The 16,068-nt window shown below is 44.2% G+C and overlaps 2 protein-coding genes across 2 annotated transcripts in view; one reads left to right on the top strand and one right to left on the bottom strand.

Annotated features, from left to right (window-relative positions):
* Positions 1–2,896, top strand: part of SPOCK1 (SPARC (osteonectin), cwcv and kazal like domains proteoglycan 1) — a 174,991-nt gene extending 172,095 nt beyond the window's left edge. The window contains exons 10-11 of the mRNA XM_065735074.1: positions 735–872; positions 1,923–2,896. Coding sequence (XP_065591146.1) covers positions 735–872; positions 1,923–2,113 — 329 coding nt within the window. The 3' untranslated portion in view covers positions 2,114–2,896. The remainder of the gene's footprint in view (positions 1–734; positions 873–1,922) is intronic.
* Positions 1–16,068, bottom strand: part of KLHL3 (kelch like family member 3) — a 261,783-nt gene that overhangs the window by 155,159 nt on the left and 90,556 nt on the right. The window lies entirely within an intron of this gene.

Raw genomic sequence — 16,068 nt, 5'->3', positions numbered from 1 at the left:
CATATTGAAGAGCATTTCCTCATCAGCTGCAAATGGTGGGAACAATAACGGGTTTCTCCTGAGAGCTCACCTGTCTGTGGAACCAGAATAAAGCACACACTGCAAGGCTGAACTGTGCTTGTTTTACTGAGAGATGCAGCATAGGCTTCAAATCTGAAGATTTAGGGATTTCAGTACCTGTTGTCCCTCTCTGTAAACCTCTCTGCATTAGTTCCTTTATGCATGGAAACTCTCACTGAGTCAGAAATGCTTGAGATGAGTGTGAATAGTAAGCAGATGGCAGATACCTTCCAGGGATAATTACAGTGTTGTGGAAAGACTTATATGATAAACAGTGAAGGAGTGCAAATGGAAGGAAAATGCAGAACTAATGACGTTGAGGTAATATTCCAGTTGGGAAGAAAAGCTTAAAACCTGGAGTTAAATCTGAACGAGACCATGGGAATGCTAATCATTCAGAGACAGACTGAAGCCATCTTTAGTCGTGTATGCCTTCGGCCCCCATGTGCTATCACAAAGTCATGCACTGTGTAGTGACCGGAATGGCTGAAGATGGTTAATCATATATAATTTCTGCTCCCTTTTAAGCACCAGATACTCACAAGAGTTTTCTTGCCAACGCTGTCAAGATTTTCACGTAAATAAGCAACAAGCTGGTCATATCACACACCATCATAGACCTGCTTAATCCTACAGAGGCTTGTGTTACTGATTATACCTTGTATTTTATTCAGGTGCTTTCATCCCACGGTGCAACGAAGAAGGTTATTACAAAGCCACTCAGTGCCATGGCAGCACGGGGCAGTGTTGGTGCGTTGATAAGTACGGCAATGAGATAGCTGGCTCGAGAAAGCAGGGGACAGTTAGTTGTGGTGAGTAATGACATGCTCTCCTCAGATAGCAAAGGAATTAACATCCCTTTAAGGCCTGCCATTGCTGTAAGTCGGGGTACGATAACACAAGTGACAACAGCAAAACATAGCTCCCAGTGTTCATAGTGTGGTTTCCAATCCCTGTTACGAATGGAGCCCTTACACACACATTTGTCCTTCAGACTGAGGGGCTACAGCAGAAGGGAGCACACAATAGCCAGTGCTAAAAGCATGTTTTTGTTAATACCAGCACAGGATTTGTCATCGATACTGTAATTAAGGCTGTGGGACTGCTATGCAGAGTTGTTATTAAATACATTGTTCTTTGTATTTTGGAATACATATTGATGGGGACTTCACAAACAATGTCATTCCAGGGAAAGCTGGGGGAGGTTAGGGGGATAACTACAATTTTTTTTTATAAATTAGCAATCAAGACCAAGAAAACTGCTGACAGTACAATATGGTGTGGGTATATACAGTCACCAGTTAGCTGTCTTACCTAGGCAAGCAGCTTTTCAGTGGCATTGCTTTGGTGTGCTTGAGTGATGGTTGTAGATGCAGCTGTAGTAATTCCAGAAGAAAAAAGTCAGAGATCTAGAAGGTCTGAGATGCCCAGACCTGCACTGTGGGTGTTAGGCTCAACAGATGTATTTGCAAAGTGTGTTTCATGCGCTTAAATAAAACCAATTTATGGAATATTTCTAGCCTAGCCTGGTTTACTTTATCATATTGAGTTAAAAGTATTTGTAAGTAATTATTTTCTGGCCTGCATGCATGGGAACTGAGTCAGTCTTAAAATCAGTTGAGAATCTGGGAGCGGAGTGACTCAGTTTTTCATGCAAGTAAATTTTTTAGAGTAAATTAATATATAAACTTATCCCAGTTCAGGAGGAAAAGTGAAATTTGTACATTGTTTCATGAACAACTGAGCCAATTAATTAAAAAAGTAACACTGCAAATGGCAGTGGGTTGAATCACAAGGGTAGTGATGTATGAGGTGATTTGGTGTCACACGGGGAAATGACTGTTCCCACTTACCTATTGCAGAAGAGGAGCAAGAAACCTCAGGGGATTTTGGCAGTGGTGGATCTGTTGTGTTGCTGGATGATTTGGAAGAGGAACCTGAAGCAGTGAAAAAAGACAAAGAAGGGAAACTGAAGATTCATGTAAGAGCAGCTAATGAAGACGATGAAGATGAAGATGATGATAAGGATGATGAAATTGGTTATATATGGTAGTGCCCATTGTTCCGAGGACTCACGTTTTGCACAAAATTGCAAGTCACATCATATCTCTGCAATTGTATCTGAGAGTACCTGGCACAAATAGTCCCTCTCTACCGAGTTTAATTTTGTATAGTCTGTTTAATTTGGAAGACAGCTTTCTTTTATTTTTTTTCCAGCAACGACTGCTTGGAATACAGCTTTTGTTCTGTTGGTTTGGGAGATTTTTGTTCTATCCACAGGGGCAATGAGTTTTGTTCCAAAAACATTTCATGTCTTAATCCTCAGCTGCACAGCTTATGACACATATCTTGTGAAGGAAGAGTCACAGAAAGGCTCAGCAAACTGGTACAAGGCTTAGAAGCCCATCTGATGTTATCACAGACAATTTGTATTATAAATTGCTATCTGGATCATATCAGAAACAGTCATTTTTTTCGTTCATAGGAAAGGAGAAGGAGGTGTCTCCTTCTCTGTATTTATTGCACTCCAGTTGATTAAATACCTTTGGTAGTGAATTCTGGCTCCCCAGTACCAGGGTTTAATCCAGAAAGAAACCCACTGGTAGGATTTTACTTTCCTTATGTTCTTTGAGAATGTGTCTGACAGGTTTAGCCCAGCCTCCCTGAAGAACAGCCTCCCACCAGAGCATAGATCAGCTCTCTGCCACTGTTATTAGGTTAAGTAACACCCCCTTGGTCTTCAGAGCTGCCGAGAAGCTGCAGCTATCACAAATCAAGCCCCACAAGCAGGGAGCAGCATCTGTCTGCCTTTCCCAATGCTTGAGGAAAGGAATTTGCATCAGTCTGTAGCATCACAACCACCTCCATAGCCATTCCCCAGCATCTGGTCAAACTCCTTTGCACTCAGTGTTATGCTAACATCACACAGGCAGCCCCCACGTCCCAGCTCACGCACCACAGGCTGCATGGTAAGCAATCCCTCACTGCGAGACTCTACAGCTTTCAGAGCCACTAACCATCAAAAGTAATAAGCTGTCATTTCTTTAATTTAAATAGTTAATATGTATTTGGCCTGTTTTAAAAAAGCAACTTGATGTGGGAGTGCTTCAAAAGCATAACTCCTGCTCAGCGTGACAAACTGCACACTCCTGACACGCACACAAAAAAGAATAGTATTAAAAATGCAATCTGTGTTCCCCTCAGCATCAGCCATGTATTTATAGCTCTACAATTGTATCACAGCACACTGACATTAAATTATTTGCTGTGTCCTTTCCCGTGGCAGTTCTCTGATGCGGGAATGTACTGTGGTGACCTTTCATTATTTTTGCTGTTTTCAGGAACTCTAAGTGGGAAGAGCCAAGGAAAGCACTATGCATCCACACACAAACTGCCTGCTGGTGGGGAAGGAACTGTTGGCTTTGTTTTGAATTGTAGGAAAACTCTTAGGAGCAAGTTTACCTTCAGCTTTCACCCCCCAGAATGGTCTCATTCTCCACACTTACCTATTTTTCTACAGTCCTATGTCCCTTTGCAGTGGATCTTCCAACCATGTACAGCATTAAAGAGTGGGCACAGTCCATCCCTTTTGTCCACACCTCACCAGAGCACAGCTCATCCAACCAAACCCTGCAGCCCTCCTGGGTCTTGTACAAAATCTGCAACTGATTAAACAAAAGCTGTTAAATAAGGCTTTGTTTACATGAGCAGAGGTGCCACCAGCATCCAGCTCTCATTGCCACTGATCCTATCCTAGCTGTCATCTTGTATGACTGAACATTCCAAGTCAGCATGGGAGAAATACAATTTTATTATAGACCAGTTCAGAGGGCTGCAGCTATAACACAGTTCAAAGAAAATAATATCAAATTATGGGGCAGGACATCATCAGGAAGACACCAGGCAGATCGTTGTGCTCTGAATGGCAGCTCAGACTGTATTTTGCCTCGAGTTCTCAGATAGCATTAAGCTATTTAACAAAGCCCTGCTGAAATCCACCCGCACTGTCTGGTGTTTGTGGGATCTGTAGTTTATGTGTAAATATGTGTGTGTGTCCAATTTGAGACAATTACTCTTAAGAAGGTATTTTAGTTCTTTAAACTAAAAACAGCCAAGAAATCTACCAAGAACCAATTCCTTGCTGGATCAACCACTTTTATTCTTCATGCTTTGTAAAGGATTTAATTTGCTTGCAGCTTAATTTAATTCTTTTTTTTTTCCCTAAAGCAGAACTTCCCATCTGCATCAAGTCATTGACCTTTCAAGCATTCTCTCATTGTGAAAAATGGAGTCAGAGTTGCCCCATTCTTTTAGGGACACAAACCCATTTTTAATCTCATTTTCTTTTCAATATTAGGGACTATGAAATACTGTTAGGCATTGCTTTATGGTTCAAGGTGTCCTTTTAAACTAATGTGGTTAAATCAAAATCTCCTTGAGTTCAGATTTCAGCACAGTTGGGTTTTTTGGGTCATTACTGGCCTTTGCTGTGAACACAAAAAATCCTTTTCTTTTTTTTTTTTTTTTTTGTCTTTTTTTTTTTCAAGCTATTCTGTAGTATTATTTTAAACTGTTAGACTGTTTATTTAATATTTATTCTACAGTTTATATTGAAAATGTAAAGTTTATATTTAAAACAACACTGTTTGTTAGTGAATGCTTCTCCTTGCCTCTCCAGCCTAGTCTGTTAGTCTCAGTGTACATTTCTGGCATGGGAATATTTTGATATTAGAAGTTTTGTAGCATTTTTCCCTTCAAGCAGCAAATGACATAGATCTAAGGTCACCACTTGATACAGACCACTGGATCGCCCAAGCTTAGCTTCTTACATTTGTTGGCTTTTATTGCAGTCCCTTCTGTATGCCATTCAGATTCCTTTAATACATAGACTGCTTTGTACAGTTACTATACATCAAAAAAGCCCTTTCTACAGTAGGTGGTTTTTGGTCTTTTTATACTTTTCTCAATGCTGTTGATGTCCGTTACTGTCAAATGTGTAGATCTGTAAGAAGAGATCCAAATATTACGTGTTTCAGTTTGATGTCCCTACTGTAGATGGATGTAGACTATCATAGTAAGTAGAATTGCATAGTAAATTCTGAATGCTTTTTCCATAAGGAGTTAAGTGGAATGTGAACATTTTGCTATCTTTCTTTGGTTAACTGTAAATGCTTACCTGTAGTCTGGAATAGTTGCATTTTTGTCTGTCTCAATAAATTTTAATTTGTCTGCGACTCCTGATTACCTGTCTTGAATTTTATTAAACTTTTGGGGATCAAAAATACGGCAGCACCTTGAGTCAGCATTTAATCATGCATGGAAATGGATGGTCTTTTATATTTGGTTTATACCTCTTACCTCTGTTCAATGTCTTCCATAATCTGTGAAGTTAATGTAAGGTCTCTAGAAAGCTGTATTTTAGAAGCAGAAATGAAACCAAACTGAAAGCAATGATTGTACCAAAACCAGAACTTTTCAAATTAAAATTAAAATAGATTTTTTAAGGAAACGAGTTGTAGGAAGGGGTGGGGGAAAGCTTTCAGTGTTACTTCCTCCCCAGTGTGCAAACTGTGGTGTTTTTCGGTCTCTTCTGAGGGAATCCAGGCAGTTTTATAAGCAGACACAGTCACGCCATTATAGACACCATAAATGAAGACAAAAATGCATTGAATGCCAGTGGGGCATTCAATCATTAATGGGGGTGGGAAGGGGAGCCACTCTCACTTCTAAATAACTGTCATTAAATTTTAGTTCCGTTTTATTAACTAACTTTAAACAGCCAGCATCATTACGGTGCTAATTACAGAACTATGAATGTTCTGCCATCACCTTTCCTCTGCACGTTCAAATATTTTTGTCGATATTAAATTGCCACATGAAACTATGAAATATGTTTTCAAAGATGAGCTCTAAAGCTATCAGACGAGATCATCGCTGCACTCATCTGTCCTTACACCACTGGCTGAGCTATCTCATCTAAGAGCAGAATCTGTCCAGAGTGCACCTGAAACCTCTGGTAAATTGATCTCATTCATTGGTTTGTTTTTACTATGGGTGACACACACTGCTGACCAGCATGCTGCTGTACCTGTCTGAGAAGAGCTTTCCATCTCCAAACCCAGGGAGACCCTTTGAAGTGTTTGATCTTTCACGTTTAAGTGATTGAGCTGCACCAGATGTCAGACGCTGTGGCACCGAGGGCTGAAAGGCAAACACACAAACAAACTCCTGAGCTTAAGTGTGTGTGGGCTGCTAATGAGATTTTAATGGTGAGGAATGGTTAACGAGTGGACGGTGCTGAGCCTCTTTGAGTTCAATATTGCAGGGATTGAAGCCCTCATGTTCAGCATCACCACTGCCCTCCCTGAGCAGAAACCCAGCCCTGCCTCCTGTGACCACCATCCTCTGTGAGCCCCTGCTGTCCTTGCTCCCCTGCTTTGGGATGCCCACTGCTGAGAATGGTTTAACTGCCTCGTATGAGGTTTTGCTGCTGTTCTACCACCTGTACAGTGCTAATCTCTTCAGCAACAACCTGCTGAAGAGGGCTAAACGCTGTGAATCGGTCCTTGGATATCAGACACTAAAATACTCATAGCAGATTATCACGTCCCACCTCCTGATTCCTGGTAAGGTTTGTTGTTTTACCTCCAGCTTTTCCATGATGCTGTCTTCCATTCTGGAGCAGAAACTCAGACCAATACTCATGAACTCCCTTCTAAGGGACACTGCCTTCACCAGTTGTACTGCAGTGTGTCTGTTGCTGAAGCATTGTGGTAAGAGGTTGGTCTGGACTTAAGGTGAAGTGATGAGCAGGGCTGGCTCTTGCGTGGAAGACAACAGAGTCCATCCTCTTCCAAACACCATACTTCTCATCCTCAGGAAAATCTGCAGCCCAGGCACTGAGGGTTGTTGGCACCACTGGAAAAATTGAGACAGGACAAATTACAGGATTAACCCTTTACAAGGAAATAGACTTTTTCCTCCTGTTTCCCAGCAATACAAATAGTATTCTCATGTTACTAATGTTATTTTGCTAATGATCTTCTTTTTTTTTTTCCTCTCTCTGAAACCTCCCCTGCTAGATGTATTCTTAAACACACTGTATTTTTTCTCTCTTAGAAAGCTTTCTGATGAGAGCCACACCAGCTATGAAGCATTAGCATCAGCACCTTCACTGATGATTAGGTTCATTTTTTCCTTAAATACTGACAGTCAAAGGGTGAGATATTAAAAAGGAAAATCATGTCAAAACAGTTTTGTACACAGGGCAGCTCTCCAATTAGATTAAAGGGAGGCAGAGAGCTATTAACAAGCCTTTGCCTTTCTGAGCACCCACGCCACCTTTCTGGAGGGCTGGGGGAGGAAAGGAGAAGAGCAGGTGTTGTCCTGCCTTGGAAGAAGGAAAAATGAAGGGTAAAACAACCAGATTTAGGTAAGTGAGGAGGAGAGGAGCAGCTCCATTGGATGTGAGTGAGCTCTCAGAAAAGTTCCTACATTTCTTCAGGGCAATGCAAATTCCCACCAACTTAAGCAGCTCAGGATCAGCCCATCACAACCCACGAAGTGCAGAGGCGGCTTTCTGCCATGAGCTGGGTTGCTCCTGTCCCCTGTGAGCAATATCCAGTAAGTGCTTGAAATTAATCCCTGAAAGCTGGGATTAAAAAAACAACAAAACCACACAGTGGCAGTCCAAGAGAAAGGGAAGAGCACAGCCAGTGAGAACGTTCAGATGCTTCCCAGCACTATATCAGCCCAATATTGAGGCAGAGATACGTAAAATGCTCTAATGTGTGCATTAAGGGCCTATGGAAGCACCCTCCCAGCTGTACCTCCACAAGAAACTCCACTGCTGACACCAGATTTAGAAAGAAATACGGTGTCTGGCAGCAACTGGTCTCAAGTATCCACTTCTTTCAGGGCTCACTATAAATTCCTGCAATTCTACGTTAAAGAGTTGGGCAGAGAGAGAGTTCATAAAGAAAACTTAACACGCAGGGTCTCTGCCAGGTACTGTCACTCCTCATCTATAGCTACTCAATAAAAATCATTGTTGGAGCATGACTACACTTCCTTTCCCAGCCAATACATTTGCAATCTGGCCCTTGAACATGGGAAAATCCACTCCAGAGCACACTGTTAGAGGAAAGGTTCAGATGGGCGCTGACTTCTGCTTTGAAAACAAATTACCTGATCTGACGTTGTTTGCACTTTTTGAGAGATTTGTGGTTTTTAATACTGGTTTTTCTATGCTAAATATCACAAATCCAATTAACACAAATACGGCCAAGTAAAAGTCAGCACAAGTAGGAACATACCAACATAGATTTGCTCCATCACAGATGACATCAATTTATCACAAGTGGCAAGGAATCGACCTAAATAGCTACTAGCCTCAAGTAAAATTAAATAAAAGTGAGTCAGTAACAAGATGTAGGCTTTCACAGATTAATGTAGGCTACTGAAACACAGCGGGTTACAACGGGGAGGTACAGAAGATCGATACTTCCGCTGCTTTTGACAGCTTTTTTTGGTGGCTGCCAACACCACTCCTGTTGCATCAGGGTGCAAATCTGCCCTGATCAGCTCCCTCTTGTCCCATGGCCAGCACTGAAGGGTGGGCAGTACATCTGGTCACACAAGAAGGATCGCAATAGATTTCTTTTGGCAGGCAAGAGAGAACAGTTTGGCTCAGCTGGCTGCTGTGGTAGAACATCACGCTGTTTGTTAAACTGTCCAAAACTGCACTGATGGTCCTTGTCTGCTCTCAAGCCCAATTTCCATCCTCGTTTGAAATCATTCTCTTCAGTCTTCAGTAGGTGGTGTTTCCTTTCCTTTGTTTCTTTTTTTTTTTTTTAATTTTGTCCCCAAGCCTTCCAGTTAATTAAGTTTTAACAATGAGCTGTATCGCTGTAGAACAGGATATCTGATTGCTCATCTGTTTTACATAATTGATTAATTAATAACCTTGCTAATTGAGTCTCACAAAACCCTCTGTTGATCCGGGCCAAGGCTCTGTCCCAAACCATTGCTTGTAGGGTTACATTAAGACTGGGACGCGTTGGCTCTGCAGAGCACGACGCACCATCAGCTTGCCAGGGCCTTGAGGATGCTTGTGGAGGCTCACAATTTGGAAGGTGAACTTTGTCTTATCTGCACCGCATTTCAAAACTGCTGTTCACTTTCTGCTATGCCCTCAGCAACTTCAGTGCTGTTCTACACCAGCTACCACCACTCAGCTTCACAGCCAAGCTCAGCTGGCAGCACGTCCTACAGCTTCTGGCTGAGCACGCTGCCAGCACGGCTGTACATTGCCGAGGCCAAGCAGCCTCCCCCCTCTTATCTGCAGCTCTGCACACCGAGCTCTTCCCAAAGGCACTGCTGGATGTGGTGTGACCTGCAGCTTTCCCCAGGAGCAATTACAGCTGAAATAAGGCATAACGTGATGGATTCTGTGCAGCTTAATGGAAGGGGACTAGCCATAGAAATAACCACTGACAGTAGTTTGCATTTTAATACCATTTCTTTTCTTGTTTTTGCCCCTCAGCGCAGAGCACGATGCATCTCTACCGCCTGACAGCTATCCAGCAGCGAGGTGGAAGGTGTGAGCTCTGCCTTTAGCACTGCTCCTGAGTGTGATTCCCAAATCACCTTCCATCTCCTGAGCAGCCAATACTATCCTTCAAGTCTTCCCACAAGGGAAACGTCCTCTAATCTACCTGCATTACACGGGCACAAACCCACAGCAATTTCACCCAGTGCTCAGGGCTTTATTCCATTCAAGAGTGCCCCATAAGATGGGGGTCAGCCTCTTTTCCCATGTAACCTGCAATAGGACAAGAGGTAATGGCTTCAAGTTGCACCAGGGGAGTTTCAGGTTGGGTATCAGAAGAAATTTTTTTCTCTGAAAGAGCAGTGATGCACTGGCACAGGCTGCCCAGGGAGGTGGGCATGGTGGGGCTGGGCTGGGGCTGGACTTCGAAATCTTCGTGGTCATTTCCAACTTTAAGAATTCTATTGTACAGTACTGCGTGAATGAAGTGAAAGCGTCCTAAGAAAGTGATCATATTTTAAAACAGCAAAGCAAAGTCCAAGTGCTGCCCCTCATCTTGGTTTTGAGTCAGCCAGGAGTCCAGGCAGCAGCTCTCACCCATCCCAAAGCTCTTCCCATACCTCAGCACCACGGGTGAGCCTCATCCGAACATGCTCTGTAGCACCACAGTATACAGAAGTCCTGATGAACATTTCATCATGGGGATCTGGAGAAGATTTCAGCCCTGGAAGCAAAGAGAGAGGTTAAAATATTACACAGATAAATCAATACATGTGTCTGCAGGAGAAGCTAAGGACAGCAGCCATTCGTTTCTGAATATCACACAGACTCCCAAGACTGTGGGGGAAGGAAGGAGACAACAGTTAGCACCAAACTCCCCTTCTAAAAGGCTAAAGAAGGGAAGACAAACACCATCCCTCTTCTCTTTATTCCTCTATGGTGGGGTGTGAAGGCCTGGTGGCATCAATCCTGCCACTGCATTTGTAGAGTGGGTGAAGGTATGAGCTGTGCCAGCAGTGTGCAGTATTACTTGGAGCCTTCAGTGGCTCTGTAGAAATGAATCCAAGGGATGATCCATCGCTCCTGCCATCTCCAAGAGCCCTGATAACTGCATCTCTTCTTGTTTTCCTCTCTTGGCCTTTTCCAGATTCACCAAAGCAAGTTTTCCCCGAAGAGGGATCACATTTCAGGGCTGAAATGCTCCGATTATTTACAGTTTGTCACGCCGTAATTTATATTTATTGTTTGTGGCTCTTATTTACACGTGTTCATTATTTTCCTATTTTAGTCATCTATCCTGCGTGGTCCCCCCCCCCACTTTTTCAATTATCTCCCACACGCACAGTTTATCAATTATATTGCCAAGATGCTTTTAGGGAGCATAATTTGTTTCTAACGTGTGATTTTTTGACAGGATGATTTGTTTTCATGTTTGTCGAGAATTTTAAGATGACAGTGACTTTAGGAGCAGGGAACAAAGAGTTGCGAATCATTTTCCTGCCCTCAGGTCTCCCACACAGCAGTGCTCATCAAATCCACACCGGTTCAGGTCTCAGTGCTGTTTCTCTCATCCCTGGAGAATTTTAGAGTGTCTCAGAAACCCCATGAGCACACTCTGTGATGCTTTCTTAATGGCCAGCACTGCTGGGTCCCTCTGGAAATTGCTAAGACGTCGCTCTGGGCAAATGCCCATGGACTGAGAGTGGATGTGTGAGCCTTGTCATGCTCCCCATGGGGTTTGGGAGGAAGCAAATGGGTCCTTCCCAGCAAAGAGCCACCCTGCCATGGGCTCTGCTCCACTAGGAGCACTGAGTGCATCCCCAGCTGCCGCCCTCAGGTCATTTGGCTCATTCACAGCACTCAGGGGTTTCTCATGAAGCCTGGCTGTTGCACTGGGAGCTTTACAGACTCCCATGCCCAGCCTGGCTCTGCAGAGACTGCCAAGCAGCACTGACCCTGCACAGCCATCCAGAGGGCTTTGCTGTAGGGCACACGACCTGGATTTCTAGTCATCCACCCAGGCAGCCTGGCCTGGCCTGGCCTACCAATGGCAGCTCTCCAAAGCACTGATGAACACGTAGGCCAATATTCACTCCCTTAGTGTTCTCCATCCCCGGTCCAGAGCTGGGCGCTGCTTTTGGCCCTTGGAAGCCAATTAACACATCCATTGCTTTATACATCTCTGTGACACAGCCAAAACCATCTCAGCTTTGTTCTTCGATTGTCTTGCCTCCCCTCCACGCTCATTATCTGTGAGGAATGAGGCACTCTGTCTCCCTCCCACGGTTCCAGCAACCCCCAAAAAACACCCTGCAATACTCAGCCTCAATTTGCCATCTGCTCACTGTGACAGAGGCTATTGCTTTTCAACGTTAACCCTGACCCACCAGCAGAGATGGGGAAAGGAACAAGAAAGGATTTGTTCCCTAGAATGCTGTGGGTCAAAGGCTCCTTTACAGAAAGCGAGCAGCGTGCTGGGACACAAACACCAGCTCGGCAGGGACACCAGCCCAGAGCTGCTTTCCTGCATGGATTCTGCCTCTGAAGCACAGCATCCTCAGAGCATTTTGCTCCCATGACCTGATTTATTCCATCCAGTGAGGCTGCAAGGGCGGATTTACGTGAACAAGGTCCAGAGCAAATGTTCTGAGCAGCAAAAGCAAATCAGGCTGTGTCTCCCTGGGCACTGCCATAATGGTAACGGGGAGATGTGGCACTTCTCTGCAGGCTGAGTTAAAAAAAGCTGTCTGAAAACACCAGGGATGTTGGGATGGGTGAGACAGCAGGTGCTCACTGAATCATATTTTAAGACCAGAATAGGTGAAGGCCGCTAAATGAGACAGCTGCCCTGAAAGAATTAGCTTTGTTTTCTCCTCTTTTTTCCTTTCTGCCTATTTTTTGGAGCACTACTGGTGACAGTGGTTGCATAAAACTGGAAAGTAATGTCTTTAAAGGGCTCAAAGACCAAATACATCCCACACTCAGTGCTCCTCACACATCCCTGGTGTGCTCCCTGCCTCACACCTGGCAAAGCCTTCCCCTCGCATCCCAGGCTCAGGACAGACAGCTCCCAAACCAGAGAACCATCAAATCATTAAGGTTGGAAATGACCACTAGGATCAGCCAGTCCAGCTGTCAGCCCACCAACGTGTCCCCACAACTGGGAATGTCTTCCCAGAGCACAACACTACAACGCATGGAGCTGCCCATGGAAAGAAACCCCACAGAACGGACAACACTTCAAAACCAAAATGTTATCCATTTTCTGACCTAAACTCTGCATTTGTGGCTTCTTGAAACCATTTCAGGCAGTGAACCACTTCCCAAACTCCAAGTGCATTAAAGTGAATACTTGGAAAAGGTAAAAGAGAGGAAGAGTGCATTTCTTAAAGTGTTTATATACGGAAATCAAAGCTTTTCACAGCAAATCCTATGCGTTAGTTTTACGGGGCTCTAAATTTTGGAGTTCAGTGTACAAATCTGGGAGTCAGAAGCAAATTTTGTGAGCTCTTTTATGTCTGCATATCAAGGAGGGTAATCACTTCTCAGAGAAAAAAGCTGCACACATCTTAGAGATGAAGCTTTGTGTAACAAGCCTGAACATAATGTACACTTTGTGCAAATAGAAAATCGAATTGAATGCTTAATTCCTAGATTGAGTTCATTTAAATAAAGGTCATTTAGGTTAAAAGAAACATATTCCTGTCCCGGCCAAGGCTGTAAATCAGCACCAAAAGCACATTACTTACAGAGACGCACAGCAGGGAGGACCTGAGCTGTAATTTTCAGATCAGAAGGAATCACAGGAGATTTGCTGCCATCCAGCAGTGCTTAGGAAGGCCCTTGGAATCTTCCAGTCCTTTCATGCTTTGAGCAAAAATCAAAATTTTAACAGCAAAACCATAGTGTAACAGAAAGCATCTGGTAATCTCCAGCCCAGCTCGGGGCTCACAGCAGCAACGAGCCCCTGGCCACCTCCAGCCATGGCTGCTCCTTAGGGCACAGCTGAAGCCCCACGGAATCATTAATGTTGGAAAAGATCACTATGATCACCCAGCCCAACCATCAACCCACCCCCACTGACCACGTCCCTCAGTGCCACATCCACCCTAACACCAAGGTGATATTCAGGGAGCTGATGGATGCTCCCTACACAGAATTCCTGAACCAACAGATATTTCAGAGAAGATATTTGGGGAAAATACCTTTCCCTGATATTCTCCCTGCCATTACAAAAGAGCTCATGGAATGTCCAATGTGTAGCACTGCCTTTCTTCTACATCTCCACAAATGCTTTGTTTTTTTCCAGCAGTGAGTTCTTTTTGCAGCTATTTCCCTCTCAACTTTCCGCATAGCAAGACCCCAGTTGTCACCTTCATTCTGACTTTGTAATCCACGCTTGGTTTCAAATCAGCCATTCAGCGTGGTAATGAATGGATTAACTTTCTGCTTTCTGATGAATAGTGGGAAAAATGTTTCTGAATTATCAAAAAATAATTGGAATTAAAATTGTAAATGGTTTCTACAAGGGATGCTTTTGTAATTAGTTGAATCCATGCAATGGAAGCAATTATGAATAACAAAAAAATGTGTTTACCTAATCACTGGAAAGTACACATTAACTCTCCAATTAGAAGTCCCTCACGGCTCTACTACAAACTTTGGACAGAAAATAATTTGTTTCATCCTTAGCAGGCAGAGGAAATAGCATCCGTTCCATTTGTGCACATCCACCGCTGCAAACTTAAATGCCAAATTCTCATTTGCTTATCTCAATGAGCTCCCGACACCTCTCCTGCACCTCCTGCTGCACACAACCTGCAGGCACTGTGGGCAGAGCTGGGGCAGGACGTCACCTTGCCACTTCCCAAGGGGCAGCATCGCTGTTTTGCCCAGTGCTGTGGGGTTGGCACCAGTACAAGCACTCCCAAGTGCCAAGGGATGGGATGGAGCAAAGCTGTGGCTGCTCAGGCACCATGCAGAGAGGTTCTGTGCGGGGAGAGATGCCAGCCTGATGGTACAAGCTCTGCTTGCTTTTGTTCTAAGCTTTCTTGCAAACTGCATGCACATGGAGAAGTGAAATAGCCGTGCCACCTCTGCCTTACACAGAATGAAGCTTTCAGGGATGGAAAGGGACTTGCTTTTTGAGCCCCTCCTGTTTAGCAGGCCCCACCTCTCTCACCCCAGCCAGGCATCCCCATGCACCTGCTGGATGCAGCTGGGGGAAGGTCTCAACATCGGTGGCACCAGCAGCTCTTGGCAGCATTGGTGCAACAGGGTGAGACGTGGCAAGAGCCGTTCACCAAACACAAGCAACACCAGATCTCTTTCTGTCCCTGATATCTACTTCCAGAATATATGCTTTTGTATATATGGAAGGACAGAAAGATATCACCCACAGCAGCTGTATAAACCACGAGGACAGCTCAGCTCCAGGCCCTGGCAGCTATGGGTGTTTCTGACACAACTCACTGCCCAGCACCCAGACAGGCAGCAGCCAGCAGAGTGCCAGAGAGCAAATCATTACAGCTCACATTATTTCATCATTTCTCCAGGTGCCCCCACGGCCACAGCCATGGTATTTATAAAACTTTTCACTCCAAAGTTGTTCTCCCAAAGTGGGCTGGATCCTTAACACAGCAAATCTCACATTTGATCATTAGGTGACATTAGAGCATACTTCTTTATACGTTTGACCTATTTTGTGAACAGCACACGCAGATTTATCCTCACTGTGCTAAACAGATCTTCAAGCCTGCTGTGTTAAATTGCACAAATGATGAAGATTGCACGATGATTACAAAGATAATAATGTAGGGTGTTTTTAGGATCCGGTTTGTGGGGTGAAAATCCTTCTCTATGTGGAGGAAAACAGGAAGCACCTGTCCAACAAATGAAAACACCCTTCACCATTTGAAAACATACAACCTATTTTATCTGCTTAAGAAAACCTATTAACCAGATGCGTTTGCCACAACATCAAACTCTGCAAAGGGAATTATGCTGCAGTGAAACAACTGAGGCTGACCCAGGGCTCCTGGTTTGTCTCAGCCTGACAAGGAAAGGTGCTCCCCTCGTCTTACTGAAATTAAGTCACCTAATGGGTGGGAAAGCAGAGGGAGGGTATGGTTAACAGTGATTGTTCTGCTTTCCCAAATATGTGAATTAAAGTAGGTATGTGCTTGAGATAGAGGGAAGAAAAACCCTGGTGGTGCAAATTGTGAGTACACGTGAACAGTAAATACCCACTGTGTGTTTCAGTGGTGCTGCTGGTTGTCATCAGCACTGGATATTACTTCCCTGGTGCGTACAGACAGTGCTGCTGCTTTACAGCCTGGGGAGAGAAGTCAGTGCCCCAAACCCCTGACAGCCAAAACGAGTTCCTCCGTCCGCTACCTCGACGTGGGAGGCAAACACCTTGAAATCAATTTCTGTGCCCAATTTACTCCCAGTGACAT

This window comes from Cyrtonyx montezumae, unplaced genomic scaffold (assembly GCF_038088225.1).
Source record: "Cyrtonyx montezumae isolate F1298 unplaced genomic scaffold, pur_monq_1.0 scaffold_18, whole genome shotgun sequence".
Classification (NCBI taxonomy): Eukaryota; Metazoa; Chordata; class Aves; order Galliformes; family Odontophoridae; genus Cyrtonyx; species Cyrtonyx montezumae.
Note: the sequence above shows the minus strand (reverse complement) of the source record. Positions and strands in the feature narration are given on the sequence as shown.